Source organism: Ovis canadensis, chromosome 6, assembly GCF_042477335.2.
Source record: "Ovis canadensis isolate MfBH-ARS-UI-01 breed Bighorn chromosome 6, ARS-UI_OviCan_v2, whole genome shotgun sequence".
Lineage (NCBI taxonomy): Eukaryota > Metazoa > Chordata > Mammalia > Artiodactyla > Bovidae > Ovis > Ovis canadensis.
The window spans coordinates 125,423,218-125,437,041 of record NC_091250.1 but is presented as its reverse complement, the minus strand read 5'-3'; the positions used below and the strand labels follow the sequence as shown (position 1 = coordinate 125,437,041).

Sequence of the window (13,824 nt, the reverse complement as noted above, 5' to 3'; positions counted from 1 at the left end):
GAGACATAGTCTAGTCCCTTGTTTTTCAAATGGTGATCCATGGGCATTTGTTAACTCTTGAAGAGATCAAACCAGTCAATCTTTAAGGAAATCAACACTGAATATTCACTGCAAGCACTGTTGCTGAAGCTGAAGCTCCAATACTTTGACCGCCTGATGCGAAGAGCCGACTCATTGGAAAAGACCCTGATGCTGGCAAAGATTGAAGGCAAAAAAAAGAAGGGGGCAGCAGAGGGTAAGATGGTTGGATGGCATCACCAACTCAATGGACATGCATTTGAGCAAACTCCAAGAGAGAGTGAAGGACAGGGGAGCCTGTTGTGCTGCAATGGGGACATGACTTAGCAACTGAACAACAGGCCCTGGCTTACACCTATCAAAAGTGAGGTTCTGAGGGTGGGGGCAGCAGTTTTAAAAGTCCTCCCGGAGAGTCATTAATGCTCACTAAAGTTTGGACTGTTGTGTTGGAAAAAATTCTTGAGAGTCCGTTGAACTGCTAGGAGATCAAACCAGTCAGTCCTGAAGGAAATCAATCTTGAATGTTCATTGGAAGGACTGATGCTAAGGCTGAAACTTCAATACTTTGGCCACCTGATGTGAAGAACTGACTCGTTTGAAAAGAGCCTGATGATGGGAAAGATTGAAGGCAGGAGAAGGGGACGACAGAGGATGAGATGGTTGGATGGCATACCGACTTGACGGACATGAGTTTTAGTAAGCTCCAGGAGTTGGTGATGGACAGGAGGCCTGGCATGCTGCAGTCCAAAGAGTTGGACATGACTGAGCAACTGAACTGAAAGTTTGAGAGCCACTGCTAAGCTTCCTGATGATTCATACAGGACTCTCCCACACCAAGTATGAATAACTAAGGTGATCGGTATGTCCCATTTCACCAGAAAACTTCTCTCCCACTCTTTCCCCAAATCACTCACACCCTACCCCCAAATCATGAATTTTCTGCTCCTCTGGGTTTCCTGCTCCAAAGTCCAGTCCTCGTTCTCTGTTGTCATTGCTATCTTGCTGTCCCAAACCCATCTCCTGTCTTCCCACCTGCTAGAACTCAGTTGTCCTCTTTAGTCCTGCAGCTCATCCAGGTGCTCCTGGCCACTCCTAGCCTGGCAGGGAATGAGGGGGTTTCCAACCTCTGCAGAATAATGTCCCCAACTGTCCTTCCTCCTCGCCACCTTGCCATCCCCTTGTGCTACTCTCACTTCCAAATGTTCCTGGTGAATGTGAGGCTCCTGATGTCTTGTTGCAGAGGAATCAGTCAAGAGAAAGTGATAGGTAAGAAGTGGGTTTATTTAGAGAGACACACACTCCACAGACTTCCCAGGTGGTATGAGTGGTAAACAGTCCACCTGTCAGAGGCAGAAGACACAGGAGACGCGAGTTCAATCCCTACGTCAGGGAGACCCCCTGGAGGAGGAAATGGCAACCCACTCCAGTATTCTTGCCTGGAAGATTTCATGGACAGAGGAGCCTGGACCACTGGGTCGCAAAGAGTCAGAAATGACTGAGCACAGATATACTCACACACATACAAATTCACAAACAAAGCGTGGGCCATCTCAGAAGGTAAGAGCAGCCTCAAAATATGGTGTGGTTAGTTTTTACAGGCTAGGTGATTTCATAGGCTAATGAGTGGGTTATTCCAATTATTTGGAGGAATAGGCAAAGATTGGGCCACCACCCACTTTGGGGCATTTTATTGTTCGTCTCAGAACCATCCTGGTCCTGGTGGGTGTGTCGCTTAGCTTCTGTCAATGTATTACAAGGGGCATTTGATTTCGTTCATGGTCCACTGGAAGGTCCACCATCCTGGACCTGATTGGTTCTAACCAATTTTTTTTTTTTTTTTTTTGCTTGATCAAGTCTTAGTTGCAGCGCACAGGATCCTCATTGCATCATGCTCAATCTTTCATTGCAGGTACATGGACGCTCCAGCTGTGGCATAGGCACCCAGCTGTTCCCCAGTATGTGGGATCTCAGTTCCCTGACCAGGGATCAATGTGCCCCCTTCATCGCAGTATGGATTCTTAACTGCTGGACAAGAGAATTCCCTCTAACCAAGATTTTTCAAGTCCTATGGCTATATCATTCTTTGAAAGGGTGTGCCCTGCCCCCTTCCCTCCTGTTTCACAAGTCATGACAATCCCTTCAAATTCTTTCAGGAAAAAAAAAAAAAAGCAATTCTCCCCTCAAATTAACACTTTATAATGTTCTTCCCAACTATTAATGTCACTCCATCTTCCCTGAGTATTATATACTGCACAGAAATAAGAGACTAGCTGTGACCACAGGGTTCACTCTGGAAAGACAAATATTAATGATTCATATTATCCTCTTCACTTCCTCTTACAAAAGCCATCAATGGGAGTGTTTTGAATCCCACCTTAAAATGTGTTTTGTTATCATTGAAAAAGGTGTTGTCTTAAAAACTAGTCACAACCTAGAAGTTGAGAGTTATGTCTTATTTTGTGGGAATTTTTAGGACTTCAAGCCCGGGAGATAGCATCTCAAGTGACCCTGAGGGAACTGTTCCGAGGAGGTAGGGGGAGGAGATAGCTTATGTGGAGGTTTGCAATAAGGGGCAGGTAGTCTGAACATCAAAATATTCTTATTAATTAAGGAAAACCAGGTATCTCAACTTAAGGAATTTCATGCTTTTCCTTGTATGTGTAGATGCAAGAGTCTGGGCTCACTGGAATCATTCCTTTCATGCGTACCTCACCTATCTGGGACCAGTATCTTGTCTTCACATCCTGAGTCTCCTTACCTCGGGGCTCACCATAGGGAGCGGCTACAGTGTGGTAACTGTTACATAGCAGGTATTCTTGTCTTTCCTGAATTCCCTTAGGGCCCACACTGGAGGGCTGTGACACCCTTGTTTACTGACACGGCAGGAAATAGTCCGTTTCACAGTCCCTCTCCATGGCCCGAAATTTGATCAATATTTGAGAGACGTTTCATGACCATTGTTTGTCCCATGGCACTGGGAGGCTCATCCCAGATCAGGTGAAAGTTCTCAGACTTTCAAGATTTCAACTGAACTTTGAGCTGATGGAAAGTCATTTAGGAAATGATATTCACTAGCCTTTTGATCATGGAAGGCTAGACCTGAGGCCTAGTTGGGAGTGGGGCCTGGGGATATGAGGGCAAGAGAACCAGCCACTTTGCCGAGTGAGTAGGTAGACTCCACGGGGTTAGGAGATCACCACTGTGAGCGATGGCTGACTTTCACAGGATTAGCCCCTAGAAACAGGGTTTGGGGGATTGGGTAGGAGTGTGTAGCAGGGCCTGCTGAACTGTAAAAAAGAGAAGAAACCACAGGAGTTGGATAGTTGGCAACCATTTGGTGCCCAAGGATACAAAGGACTGCCCAATAACCCACCATGGTTCCTCTCTTTCCCAAAGTGTTTGCAAAATCTGTTTAACTGTCACCTGAGCATCAGACATGGGAAACCAAATGAAAGCTCAGTCATACTCAGGGATAAAGTATTTGATTCTAGTTGAGATACTCTGAATTCAGACATACATACAGTGGGGTAGGAGACCAATGGCAAATTATTCTGAAGACCTTGCCAAGAGGTCATACACTCCCACTATTATCAAAAATTATATTATTGTTTCTAAAGAAACTGTAAGAGTAGAGAACAAAACAACAAGGCCATTGGTAAGAAATGATGATCACTTAAAACAGCTTTTTTTCTTTTTTTTTTTAAAGATTTACATGTCACCCCACTTCCACTTCATGTATTCACAGTACTCATCCCTAGGACCTGTCTTCAGGTGGAAAGAAGAGCAGGCTGGAACAGCTAAGGCAGTGCAGTCAGTGATCCTGATTCTTTCCAATGTAACTAGAATGTTTTCCAAGGCTAAAAAATTATTCAAAGTTACGCTGTATCCGGTATGTATGTATCCAGTGTAACAAATACATGGATACAAATATTGTTATTTCTTTAAGATTAAGTGTGAGTTACTCAATAAGATAGCTAACATATATTTTATAAGACTAAGTGTGAATTATCTATTTAAACTATAGTTAATTCTCACTTTATTATGTTTTAGGATATTTAGGATTTTCTACACTTTGTATGGGCTTCCCTGGTAGCTCAGGGGTAAAGAATCTGTCTGCTAAGCAGGAGATATGGGTTTGATCCCTGGGTCAGGAAGGTCTCCTGGAGAAGAGAAGGGCAACCTCCCCCCGCCCCCACAGTATTCTTGCCTGGAGAATCCCATGGACAGAGGAGACTGGCTGACTACAGTCCATGGGGTCACAAGAGTCAGACAGACTTAGCCATTAAACAACAAATCTTCATTATACTCCTCAAAATGAACACTTTATTTGAATTGAAACAATGAAGTCAAACTGTTTCTGACAGAAAGTAAATCCAGTGGGGCTTATTTGGCTAGTCTGATGATGAAAACAGCTGTTGATTAGGTTATAATAACAAATATTTCCTATATTTGACAGTTTCAACTTTAATGAGCTGTTTCATTAGCTGCAAAGTTCTGACAAAAACAAAACTGAACCACCTGTAACCAAAAAAAAAAAAAAAAAGGCATTTTGTCCAGAACTGCTTATGCAAATGAGCCATGTTTAGATATTTCCCAGTTTGACTACTATCAGGCTAAACAAGACACATACATCTCATTTCTTCAGTTCAGTCACTCAGTCGTGTCCGACTCTTTAATGTCTTAATTCATAGTCACTTCATGTCACTTTTGTTTTTCTTCTTTAACTGCTTGCTGCTTTTTTAACTGCTTGTCATCTGATGTCTTGATAAAGCCTATATGGTATATTTTCCAGAAACTGAAAAATGGAAAAAATAAGGACTAGGTAACCCTTTGGCAAGTTGGGTGGTTTTCAAGTCTTGACTTTCAGCAAAATTGAAACAGGGTCTAACTGAAAAAGATCGCAAAGATCATCAAATTTAATTTTTTGAGATCAAGAACTGAGTGATATCGCTATAATAAAACTTTGTTTCCAGGTACAGTACATGTTTACATGAACTCAATTTCTCAGGTCACACAGCTACAGAAACTAGAAATATGAAGAAAACTGTTGCTCAGCCCTTCCCATTCTAGCAGTAAGACATATTCATCCATAGATTTATGGGTTTTAAAAAGCGACAAAATCCATTTCACCAAAAGATGTACTTTCCCATAACTTTAACATTTTATCAACTAACTATAAACATGCAATATTCACTTTGCTTTCAGTTCAGTCGCTCAGTCATGTCCGACTCTTTGCAACCCCATGAACCGCAGCACACCAGGCCTCCCTGTCCATCACCAACTCCCGGAGTTCATCCAAACCCATGTCCATTGAGTCGGTGATGCCATCCAACCATCTCATCCTCTGTCGTCCCTTTCTCCTTCTGCCCTCCATCACATACTAATAACTATTTTAAAGATTAAAAGACTCAGTCCAGAATCAGTTGGTTTGCTATGTAACCTTGGACTATTAATCTTTCTTGGATCTCAGTCTCCTGATGTGGAAATGAGTGATAGCAGTTTAGTGCTAGTTTAGAGCTAGTTTATTTTGGGTAGGGGGACTCCAAAATCACAGCAGATGGTGCCTACAGCCATGAAATTATAAGACACTTACTCCTTGGAAGGAAAGTTATGACCAACATAGACAGCATATTAAAAAGCAGAGACACTACTTTGTCAACAAAGGTCCGTCAAGGCTATGGTTTTTCCAGTAGTCTAGTCATGTATGGATATGAGAATTGGACTATAAAGAAAGCTGAGCGCTGAAGAATTGATGCTTTTGAACTCTGGTGTTGGAGAAGACCCTTGAGAGTCCCTTGAACTGCAAGGAGATGCAACTAGTCCATCCTAAAGATCAGTCCTGTGTGTTCATTGGAAGGACTAATGCTGAAGCTGCAACTCCAATACTTTGGCCACCTGATGAGAAGGAAATGGCAACCCTCTCCAGTACTCTTGCCTGGAATATCCCAGGGACGGAGGAGCGTGGTAGGGTACAGTCCATGGGGTCGCAAAGAATCGGCTCGACTGAGCAACTTCACTTTCACTTTGATGAGAAGAAATGACTCATTTGAAAAGACCCTGATGCTGGGAAAGATTGAAGGCGGGAGAAGGGGACGACAGTGGATGAGATGGTTGGATGGCATCACCGACTTGATGGACATGAGTTTCAGTAAACTCCGGGAGTTGATGATGGACAGGGAGGCCTGGCGTGTTGCGGTCCATGGTGTCGCAAAGAGTCGGACACGACTGAGCGACTGAACTGAACTGAGAGCTAGTTTACCGCTGTTCAGAAGACTGTGTGAATTCATGCATCTAAACCAAATGCCACGCCTGGCACCTAGCGAGCGTGCTTTATAAGCATTGACAAATGATCAAACTAATCAGAAGCAACACCCTGAGAGCTGAAAGCCTGGTGGGGTGGGGGTGGGGGTCTGTCTTCCCGGGTAGCAAGGAGGCGCTGGAGGGATCGGATTCTTGGCCACAGACCCAACGGAGGATGCTCCAGGGAAAAAAGGGATGGGGCGGGCAGCTGGGAGGTCACAGGCTGAGAACAAGGAGGTCTGGGGAGTTAAGAGTAAGCAGTTCTACCCACGCGTTTGCACGGAAATGTCTACGGATCTCAACCGCTCTGGGAAACAGGAACAAGAGTGTCAGGCTTGAACGCCACCGCGGCTGGAACCCGTCCTAGGTTTCGCTCCCCCGCCCCGGCCGGCCCGGCCCCGCGTGCCGGCACCCAGTCGGCCCTCGGGCCCCGGGGCGTGGCGCCAGTCGTACGCCCGACCGCCCAGGACTCCAGACCCAGGCCCCAGGCGGCCGCCCGCCGCTCGCCGTCTGAGCCGCCGGGCTTCAGGCCGCCGACTCCCACGCAGCCCAGCCTCGCGAGGGTGCCCGCACTCAGCGAAGACCGGAACTGGCCCCTCGCGGCCGCCGTAGGCGCGCCTCTGTTGCTATTGTCACCGCTTTTTTTTTTCCCTCCTTCCTCGCCCCTCCCCCCACCGGAGTTCCCTTTCACTTCCGGGGTCACTCTGGATCCGCTGGTTCCGTAATAACATCCCGTTGGCTTCCCTCAAGCGGCGGGACCGGTGCAGCCGCCGCCTCCCAGGAGCGCCGCCCGCCCGGGGCTCACCGCGCTCCTCTCCGGGCCCAGGCCGCCATGGCCACCAACCCGCAGCCGCAGCCACCCCCTCCCGCGCCGCCGCCTCCCCCGCCGCAGCCGCAGCCGCCGCCGCCGCCGCCTGGCCCAGGGACTGGCCCGGGCGCGGGCGGGGCCGGGGGCGCGGGCGCCGGCGCCGGGGACCCGCAGCTCGTGGCCATGATCGTGAACCACCTCAAGAGCCAGGGGCTCTTCGACCAGTTCCGCAGGGACTGCCTGGCCGACGTGGACACCAAGGTGCGGGGCGCGCGGGGGAGCTGCGGGCGGGCGGGGACCGGGGACGGCCCCGCGGGCTGCCGCCTTGCCGGGCAGGCCGTCGGTGGCCCGCCATCGGTCGGTGGGCCGGCGGCTGCCTCGGCGTCCCCAGCCCCGGGGCTGCTCTGGAGCGCGCCGCCTCCCCACCCCGGAGTTCCCTGCGCAGCCGCTTCCTCTCTGAGGGACCGCTTCGTGCCCGGCGCTGTGCGGGGCTCGCTGTGTTCATTGATTCGCTCAGCCTTTCGTTGGTTTAACAGACTCGCGTTAAGCATCTCCTACGTTCCAGGCACTCCTTAGGTGCTGGGAATATAGGGGTGAGCCACACCGAGTTGCTGTCCTTTTGGAGACTCGTCTGTACTAAGGCTAACGGCGCTTTCATCTATGATTTCCACTCACCGCCCACCCCCCCAGCCCTTCGCCCCCCGATTTACTTTGTGTCCCAAGTTATTTTTGCCGTCTCTCTTGAAGATTGCTGGTAAGGATCAGGTCTTTGTCCTTCGGAGAAAGCGCTAAATGGTAATGAATCGAATTGTTTGCAGCGTTGCGATGCGGTGAGGGGCGCAGAGCTGGTCGATGGAAAGGTGGGGTACGGAGATGGGGCTTTTGTTTCCTCCAGGGACTCTGATTTAATCGCTCAGGCCAAGTAATGTCTCTAAAGTGAGAAGGGAGGAGAGATGAGAGGGGAGGGGTAGAGGAAACTGAGCAAAGGACGGAGGAGAGGTGACGGCAGACACTGAAGTGAAAGAAGGACTGGGCAGAAGAGTGAGTTGCGAAGAGTAAGGGGTATATGGGGAAAGGTTCCCTGTACAAAAAGAGCGGGGCTGGAAAGGGAAAAGGACTATGTACCAAGTGTCAAAGTAAAGAGGGGTTAGCAGGAGCGGGTCAACTTGGGTGGTTCTGCAAAGGCTGAGTAGAGAAAACGGGTAGATGGATGGAAACCCAGTAGGTCTAGAAGCAAGTGCAGCAGGAAGCTTTGGTTGGAAACAGTTGGGGGAAAACTTTTTTTTAAATTTAGATCTGGTTTGGTTCATTAGTTCAGAGTTTCGGTGGGGTCAGGGTTTTCACATAACATGTTCAGCTCTTCTAAAGAAGCTTGTTTCTTTGAGGAAAGGGCTTTGAGGTGAAGCACACACCATTCCCTTGTCTCCTCTGGGGAAACCTTTCCAACAGTCTGGGGACATCCCTTTTAAAAACTCTGGCCCACCTTGTAGACCAGAAATAGAATGTGCCTTTTGGGGGTGTTGGAGTTTCTGAACCACATGAAATTCAGTTTTCTTGGGGATATTTATTTATGTAGGTAGTATGTAGTTTGCTCACTTCATTTTAGGGAATATGCGCAACTGCCTGTTTGAAAATGATGCCAGTTGACTTTCTTCCTCCCTCTCCCTTCCTTCCATCCTTTTTTTTTTGCCCCACAGGACATGGGGAAGTAAATGTTACCCAGCTGTCAAAAAGTAAAGCTTTTTTTTTTTTTTTAATTTGGCAAGTAGAGATTTCACTTTGCTGTCCTTAGAAACCTACAAATCCATGTGTCATCATTGTGTATGCAGATGAAAATTCAAATACACCAGCAGTGGGGGGGTGGGGAGCTATAGTATTTAAGGCTCAACTTTTTCTGCATCCACATTCCCTCTGAATATTGTTGTTGTGCCTGTAATATTCCTGCCAGAGCCTCTCAAAGTAGAGTCCTAAAACATTTCTTGGGGAGAAAGAAAGAAGTACCGTTGGTTTGACAATCTAATGATAACTAGGACAAGTACACAGGTTGACATGAACATGCAGCCCCAAATCCAGCTAATGCTGACCTCTGCTGTGGTCTCCAGATCCCCGGAGCCAGGTTTCAAAGCCATTCTGACCCCTGTGCACCGAGTGGCACGTGAGGAGGGAAAATCAAGGCAGACCCCCCTCCTGGGACTCAGCAGGGTGCTCCCTGACCAAGTGAATGTGGCCCCTTTCACTCCAGGTCGTAAAGGCCGGTTTTTGGATACTTTCTCGGCTGGAAATGGCTCCTGGTCACCATAATTATTGTCTATTTCTTTTCAGATTTAAAAGAAACATCAGAGACAGAAATAATGTAAGTTTATTCACCCAACAAATAACTTATTATACACCAGGCATTGTTTTAGGTACCAGGGGACACAGCAGTGAACAGAAAGTCCCTGCTGCTGTGAAGCTCGAAGCCCATCAGAGAAAGTAAATCTCACTCGTGAGAGGTTCTGTGGGAGAGAGAAAGCAGGATGAGGGTGGAAGGGGTTGGTGGTGTGTTTTGCCTAAGTTGTTCAGGGAAGATCGAATGAAGTGACATTTGAGCCATCGCTGAAGGAGCTCTCCAGCGGTGGGGGCTGAGCGTGCCAGCTGGGGAGCACAGCGAGAGCGGGAGGCCTAAGGCAGAGCCTGCTGAGGGAGGAAGGGCTAGAAACTGAGGTAGGAGCCCCCTGCCACCCTCCCTTTACAGAGCTGCCAGAGCCCTGGTAAGTTTGGCACTCACTGGAGCTGAGAAGCCACTGGCAGGTGTTAGAGCAGAAGAAGGATGCGATCTGATTTCCATCTTAGATGGCTTGACCTTGTGGAGTCAGTAACAGTACCCCCTTTACTTCAATCGTGACGTGGTTTGGACAGTAAATGACATGGTCCCCCTAACTTTAGAAGATCGGCACGAGCTGCACTGTGGAAAACAGACTTCAGACAGCAAGGGTAGACTAGATGCAGGCCAGTGTACAGCTGTAATCTGGGCAGGAAAAGAGGATGCTCTGGACAGGCGTGGTAGCAGTGGAGGGGATGGGAGGTGCTCAGGTTCTGGCTGTATTCTGAGGCTAATGCCGGCGGGATTTGCTGCTGTTTCGGGTGAGGGGTGGAAGAGAAGGAGTCTTGACGATGTGAAGGCTTTTGGCCAGGAGCTTATTGGAAAAGACTCTGATGCTGGGAGGGATTGGGGGCAGGAGGAAAAGGGGATGACAGAGGATGAGACGGCTGGATGGCATCACCGACTCGATGGACGTGAGTTTGAGTGAACTCTGGGAGTTGGTGATGGACAGGGAGGCCTGGAGAGCTGCAGTTCATGGGGTCGCAAAGAGTCGGACACGACTGAGCGACTGAACTGAACTGAACTGGACTGGAAAAAGGAGATAGCTCTCCCCAGAAGAGTAATGGAGCCCAAAATATTATCGCAGTCACTAGGCTTTTTTACCTAAACGAGAACTTAGAAACCAAGAAATTTAACTTTTATAGTTCAAGTTGAAGGTTGTTTTATAAGCAAGTAGAGTGCTAAATACACTGTGACATTTGAGCCTTATGTTTCTGAGGTTTGGGAATATTGGGAAGAATAATTGTGTTTTAGAATCATTGGGGAGAAAATTAGTTTTGTTTATATGAATTTTGGATAAATGGAGAGGAACATGAGAAATGATCATGAGACTAGTTTTGGTCAGATGGAATATTTGTTGTTCAGTCACTTAAGTTGTGTCCAACTCTTTGCGACCCCTTGGATTACAGCTCGCCAGGCTTCCCTGTCCTCCGCTATCTCCCAGAGTTTGCTCAAATTCATGTCCATTGAGTCGGTGATGCTATCTAACCATCTCATCCTCTGCCACCCCCTTCTCCTTTGCCTTTAATTGTTCCCAGCTAAATATAGGTATAGAATAGAGGATAGAATATAAAGGATAGAACATAGGTATTAGCAAAATTCTGGTAATTGGAAGGGGTAAAGGGGTGTCACAGAGGGATAAAATCTTTCTCATCTCCATTACCTAGATGGTTACCCAGTCATCTCATCTGATAACTGTTTTTTACTTGCTTATCTGCCTAGCAGTGTGAAGACAAAGACTAAAAGAGTGAGAGAAGGCTTACACTTCAGTAAGGAGATAAATATGCCCCCCTCCCTAAAATACAATACAACACAAGAATTACTTGAATGAGAGTGTCGGTGCATGGGCGAAGGGCCGTGGAAGTCTACCTTGGGAGTCAGGACGGCTTTACGGGTTAGGTGAGCCCTGAAGGCAAGGAATTTGCCAGATGGACAGGGAAAAGGAGTGGTAGGTGTACACGATTGAAATCATGGGAACTTGTGACTGAAGAGTAAACTTTGAGGGGTTAGGGAGCAAACAGCAGAATCAGAGGTTGTACAGTTTTGCTTAAAATCATTCGGGAATACTCCGACTTATCTACATTAAAAGTCACATAAAAGATGTAAAGAGCACACGTGGTGGGGACAGCTTGTAGGAAGGAAGCGTGCAGTCAGACAGTCCTTCCAGGCAGCACAGAAATGGCCTGTTAGCGTGGGTCCTCTCTCCTGCTTCTTAAGTATCAGTAGTGCTCAGCTTTAGCACAGCTGACATCTTGGGCTGGATAGGCCTTTGTTGGGGGGGACTGTCCTGTGCGTGGTAGGATGCCACTAGCAACTCCCCTCAGCAATGACAATCAGAGATGTCTCCAGGCATTGCCAGCGGTCACCTGGGTAGGGGTGGGGTGGGGGGAGGCAAAATTGCTTCCAGTTAGGAACCAGTGCCTTATATCTAATAACACCTGGTTCCAGCGATTGTCCCTTCTCAGTTTCTCTTGGATCCATGCCTTTCAGCCCATTTTTGCCACTCCAGTACAGATTTTCATTCTTCTAGTTATTGCCTGCTTTCCTGCAAATATCTTGAGTCTATTTACTCTCTCACCGTAGGAATATCAGGTCAACTATCACATATCATGCTGCTCATATGTGCTGTGGGTTCCCATTCTCTCTCGCATAATTCCAGGCTTCATATATGAGTCCCCAAGTTCTTCTAAACCCTGGTTCCAGGTTATGTTTCCAATCTCATTTGTCTGTTTTTGTTTTCTCTCCTCCAACAAAATTGCATTTAATGTATGGGGGCTCCCTAACTCTCCTGACTCCGTGTTTTCTCATCCACCTGCTCTTACATTGCTCGCTGTACCTGTGCAGCCCACCTTTCCTTGTCCCAGCTGTGTTGTGAAACTTTGAAGGTCTAACTGGGGTGCCCTATTCTCAATGAAGGCTCACTTCCTGTCTGCTGTTCTCCGTTTCTTCACTCCAAATCATCTAACAGTAACACTTCTTGATATCTTATCTTCTAGTCTCTTGTCTGTAATTAGCTATATCTGTCTTTGTATTCATCTGTAAACATTTTGTTTTAGATAAATGGTATTTGAATGTCTTGTATTATCCTGAAGCAGAAGGATAATACAAGGTTGTCAAACTATGAAACTTTGTTGCCACATTGATGCTGTAAGAAATGTTAACACTGCTAAAGATACTCAGATTCCTGAGACTATGGATATTAGTGTTGATATTGTGTAACAGTGAGGTTTTTAACATTGATATCTTTTTCTTTCTCTCTAGCCTGCCTATCAGAATCTGAGACAGCGTGTTGACAACTTTGTTGCAAACCACTTAGCAACTCATACATGGAGTCCCCACCTCAACAAGAACCAGCTTAGAAACAACATTCGCCAGCAAGTGCTCAAGTAAGTCTCAGAACTGCAGAGTTCCTAGGAAGGCTTGAGAATGTCAGTGTGCCTTACCTGAAAGCAGAGACATTTGCAGAAGTTTGTTCACCTTGTGATAATTTTGTCAGGTCTTGTGTGGCTGCTTCATACAATGAAACAGTGTAATTTTAGAGTAGACTCTAAATCGCTTCACATTTCCCTCATAAATTTGACAGTCTGATTGTTCCTATAGACCTTTGGAAATAGTGAAGGAGTGACTATGTGACTTCAGAAAAAGCCCTCTAGATCTGATGTGAATGGATGGCAAATGCCAGGTTGGTCAGGGTGTCCTATACAGTAACATTTGCAGTTACTTTTTTGGTCCTGAAAGAGTAGGCTTTATTATTCCTGGTTTACAAATAAAGACATTAAAGATGACTGAAATTGAAACATTTTCTCCTGATTTGAGACAGTGTCTTCTATGTTCTAATACAACTGCTTGCTTTTTTTTCTTTTTCTTTTTCCTGGCTGAGTGTGGCTTGTAAGATCTTAGTTACCCTGTCAGCGATTGAACCTGGCTCTAGCAGTGAAAGCGCTGAGTCCTAACCCCTGGACCACCAGGGACTTTCCTGGTTTGTGTTTGTTTTGTTTTTGTTTTTAATTTTCCTGTGATTTTGCCTGTGGGTTTTAGTGATGATATAACCAGAAAGGGAATGGTGTCATTTGGACCTGTCAGAGTCCTTTTCTTGGCAAACACAAAGAGAGTGAGAAAAGCCAGAATGTTTAGATGGACCTAAAAAGATCATGTTTGGTCCCCCAAAGAGCAGATTTACAATATTGTCCGTGAATGTAAGTATTCACCAGGGTTAGAAGACTTGAACCCTCTTTCCCTGCCTCACACCCCAGAAAAGCTGCATTATTTTAAAAATGCTTTATTCTTCCTGCCTTGAGAAATATTTATGTTCAGGTTCATCTGCTGGGACGAAATG

General features: G+C 46.7%; 1 protein-coding gene and 1 long non-coding RNA gene across 2 annotated transcripts in view; one reads left to right on the top strand and one right to left on the bottom strand.

The window, feature by feature from the left end:
- Positions 1–4,318: 4,318 nt before the first annotated feature.
- On the bottom strand, positions 4,319–6,958 carry LOC138442204 (uncharacterized). The gene is made up of 2 exons (XR_011257569.1): positions 6,590–6,958; positions 4,319–4,813 (listed from the first exon to the last, which is right to left on the bottom strand). It is a non-coding gene; the product is annotated as an uncharacterized lncRNA (long non-coding RNA).
- BOD1L1 (biorientation of chromosomes in cell division 1 like 1) overlaps positions 6,431–13,824 on the top strand; it is a 55,302-nt gene continuing 47,908 nt past the window's right edge. Inside the window, exons 1-2 of the mRNA XM_069593266.1 lie at positions 6,431–7,387; positions 12,750–12,874. Of these exons, the coding sequence (XP_069449367.1) occupies positions 7,151–7,387; positions 12,750–12,874 (362 nt within the window). The 5' untranslated portion in view covers positions 6,431–7,150. The remainder of the gene's footprint in view (positions 7,388–12,749; positions 12,875–13,824) is intronic.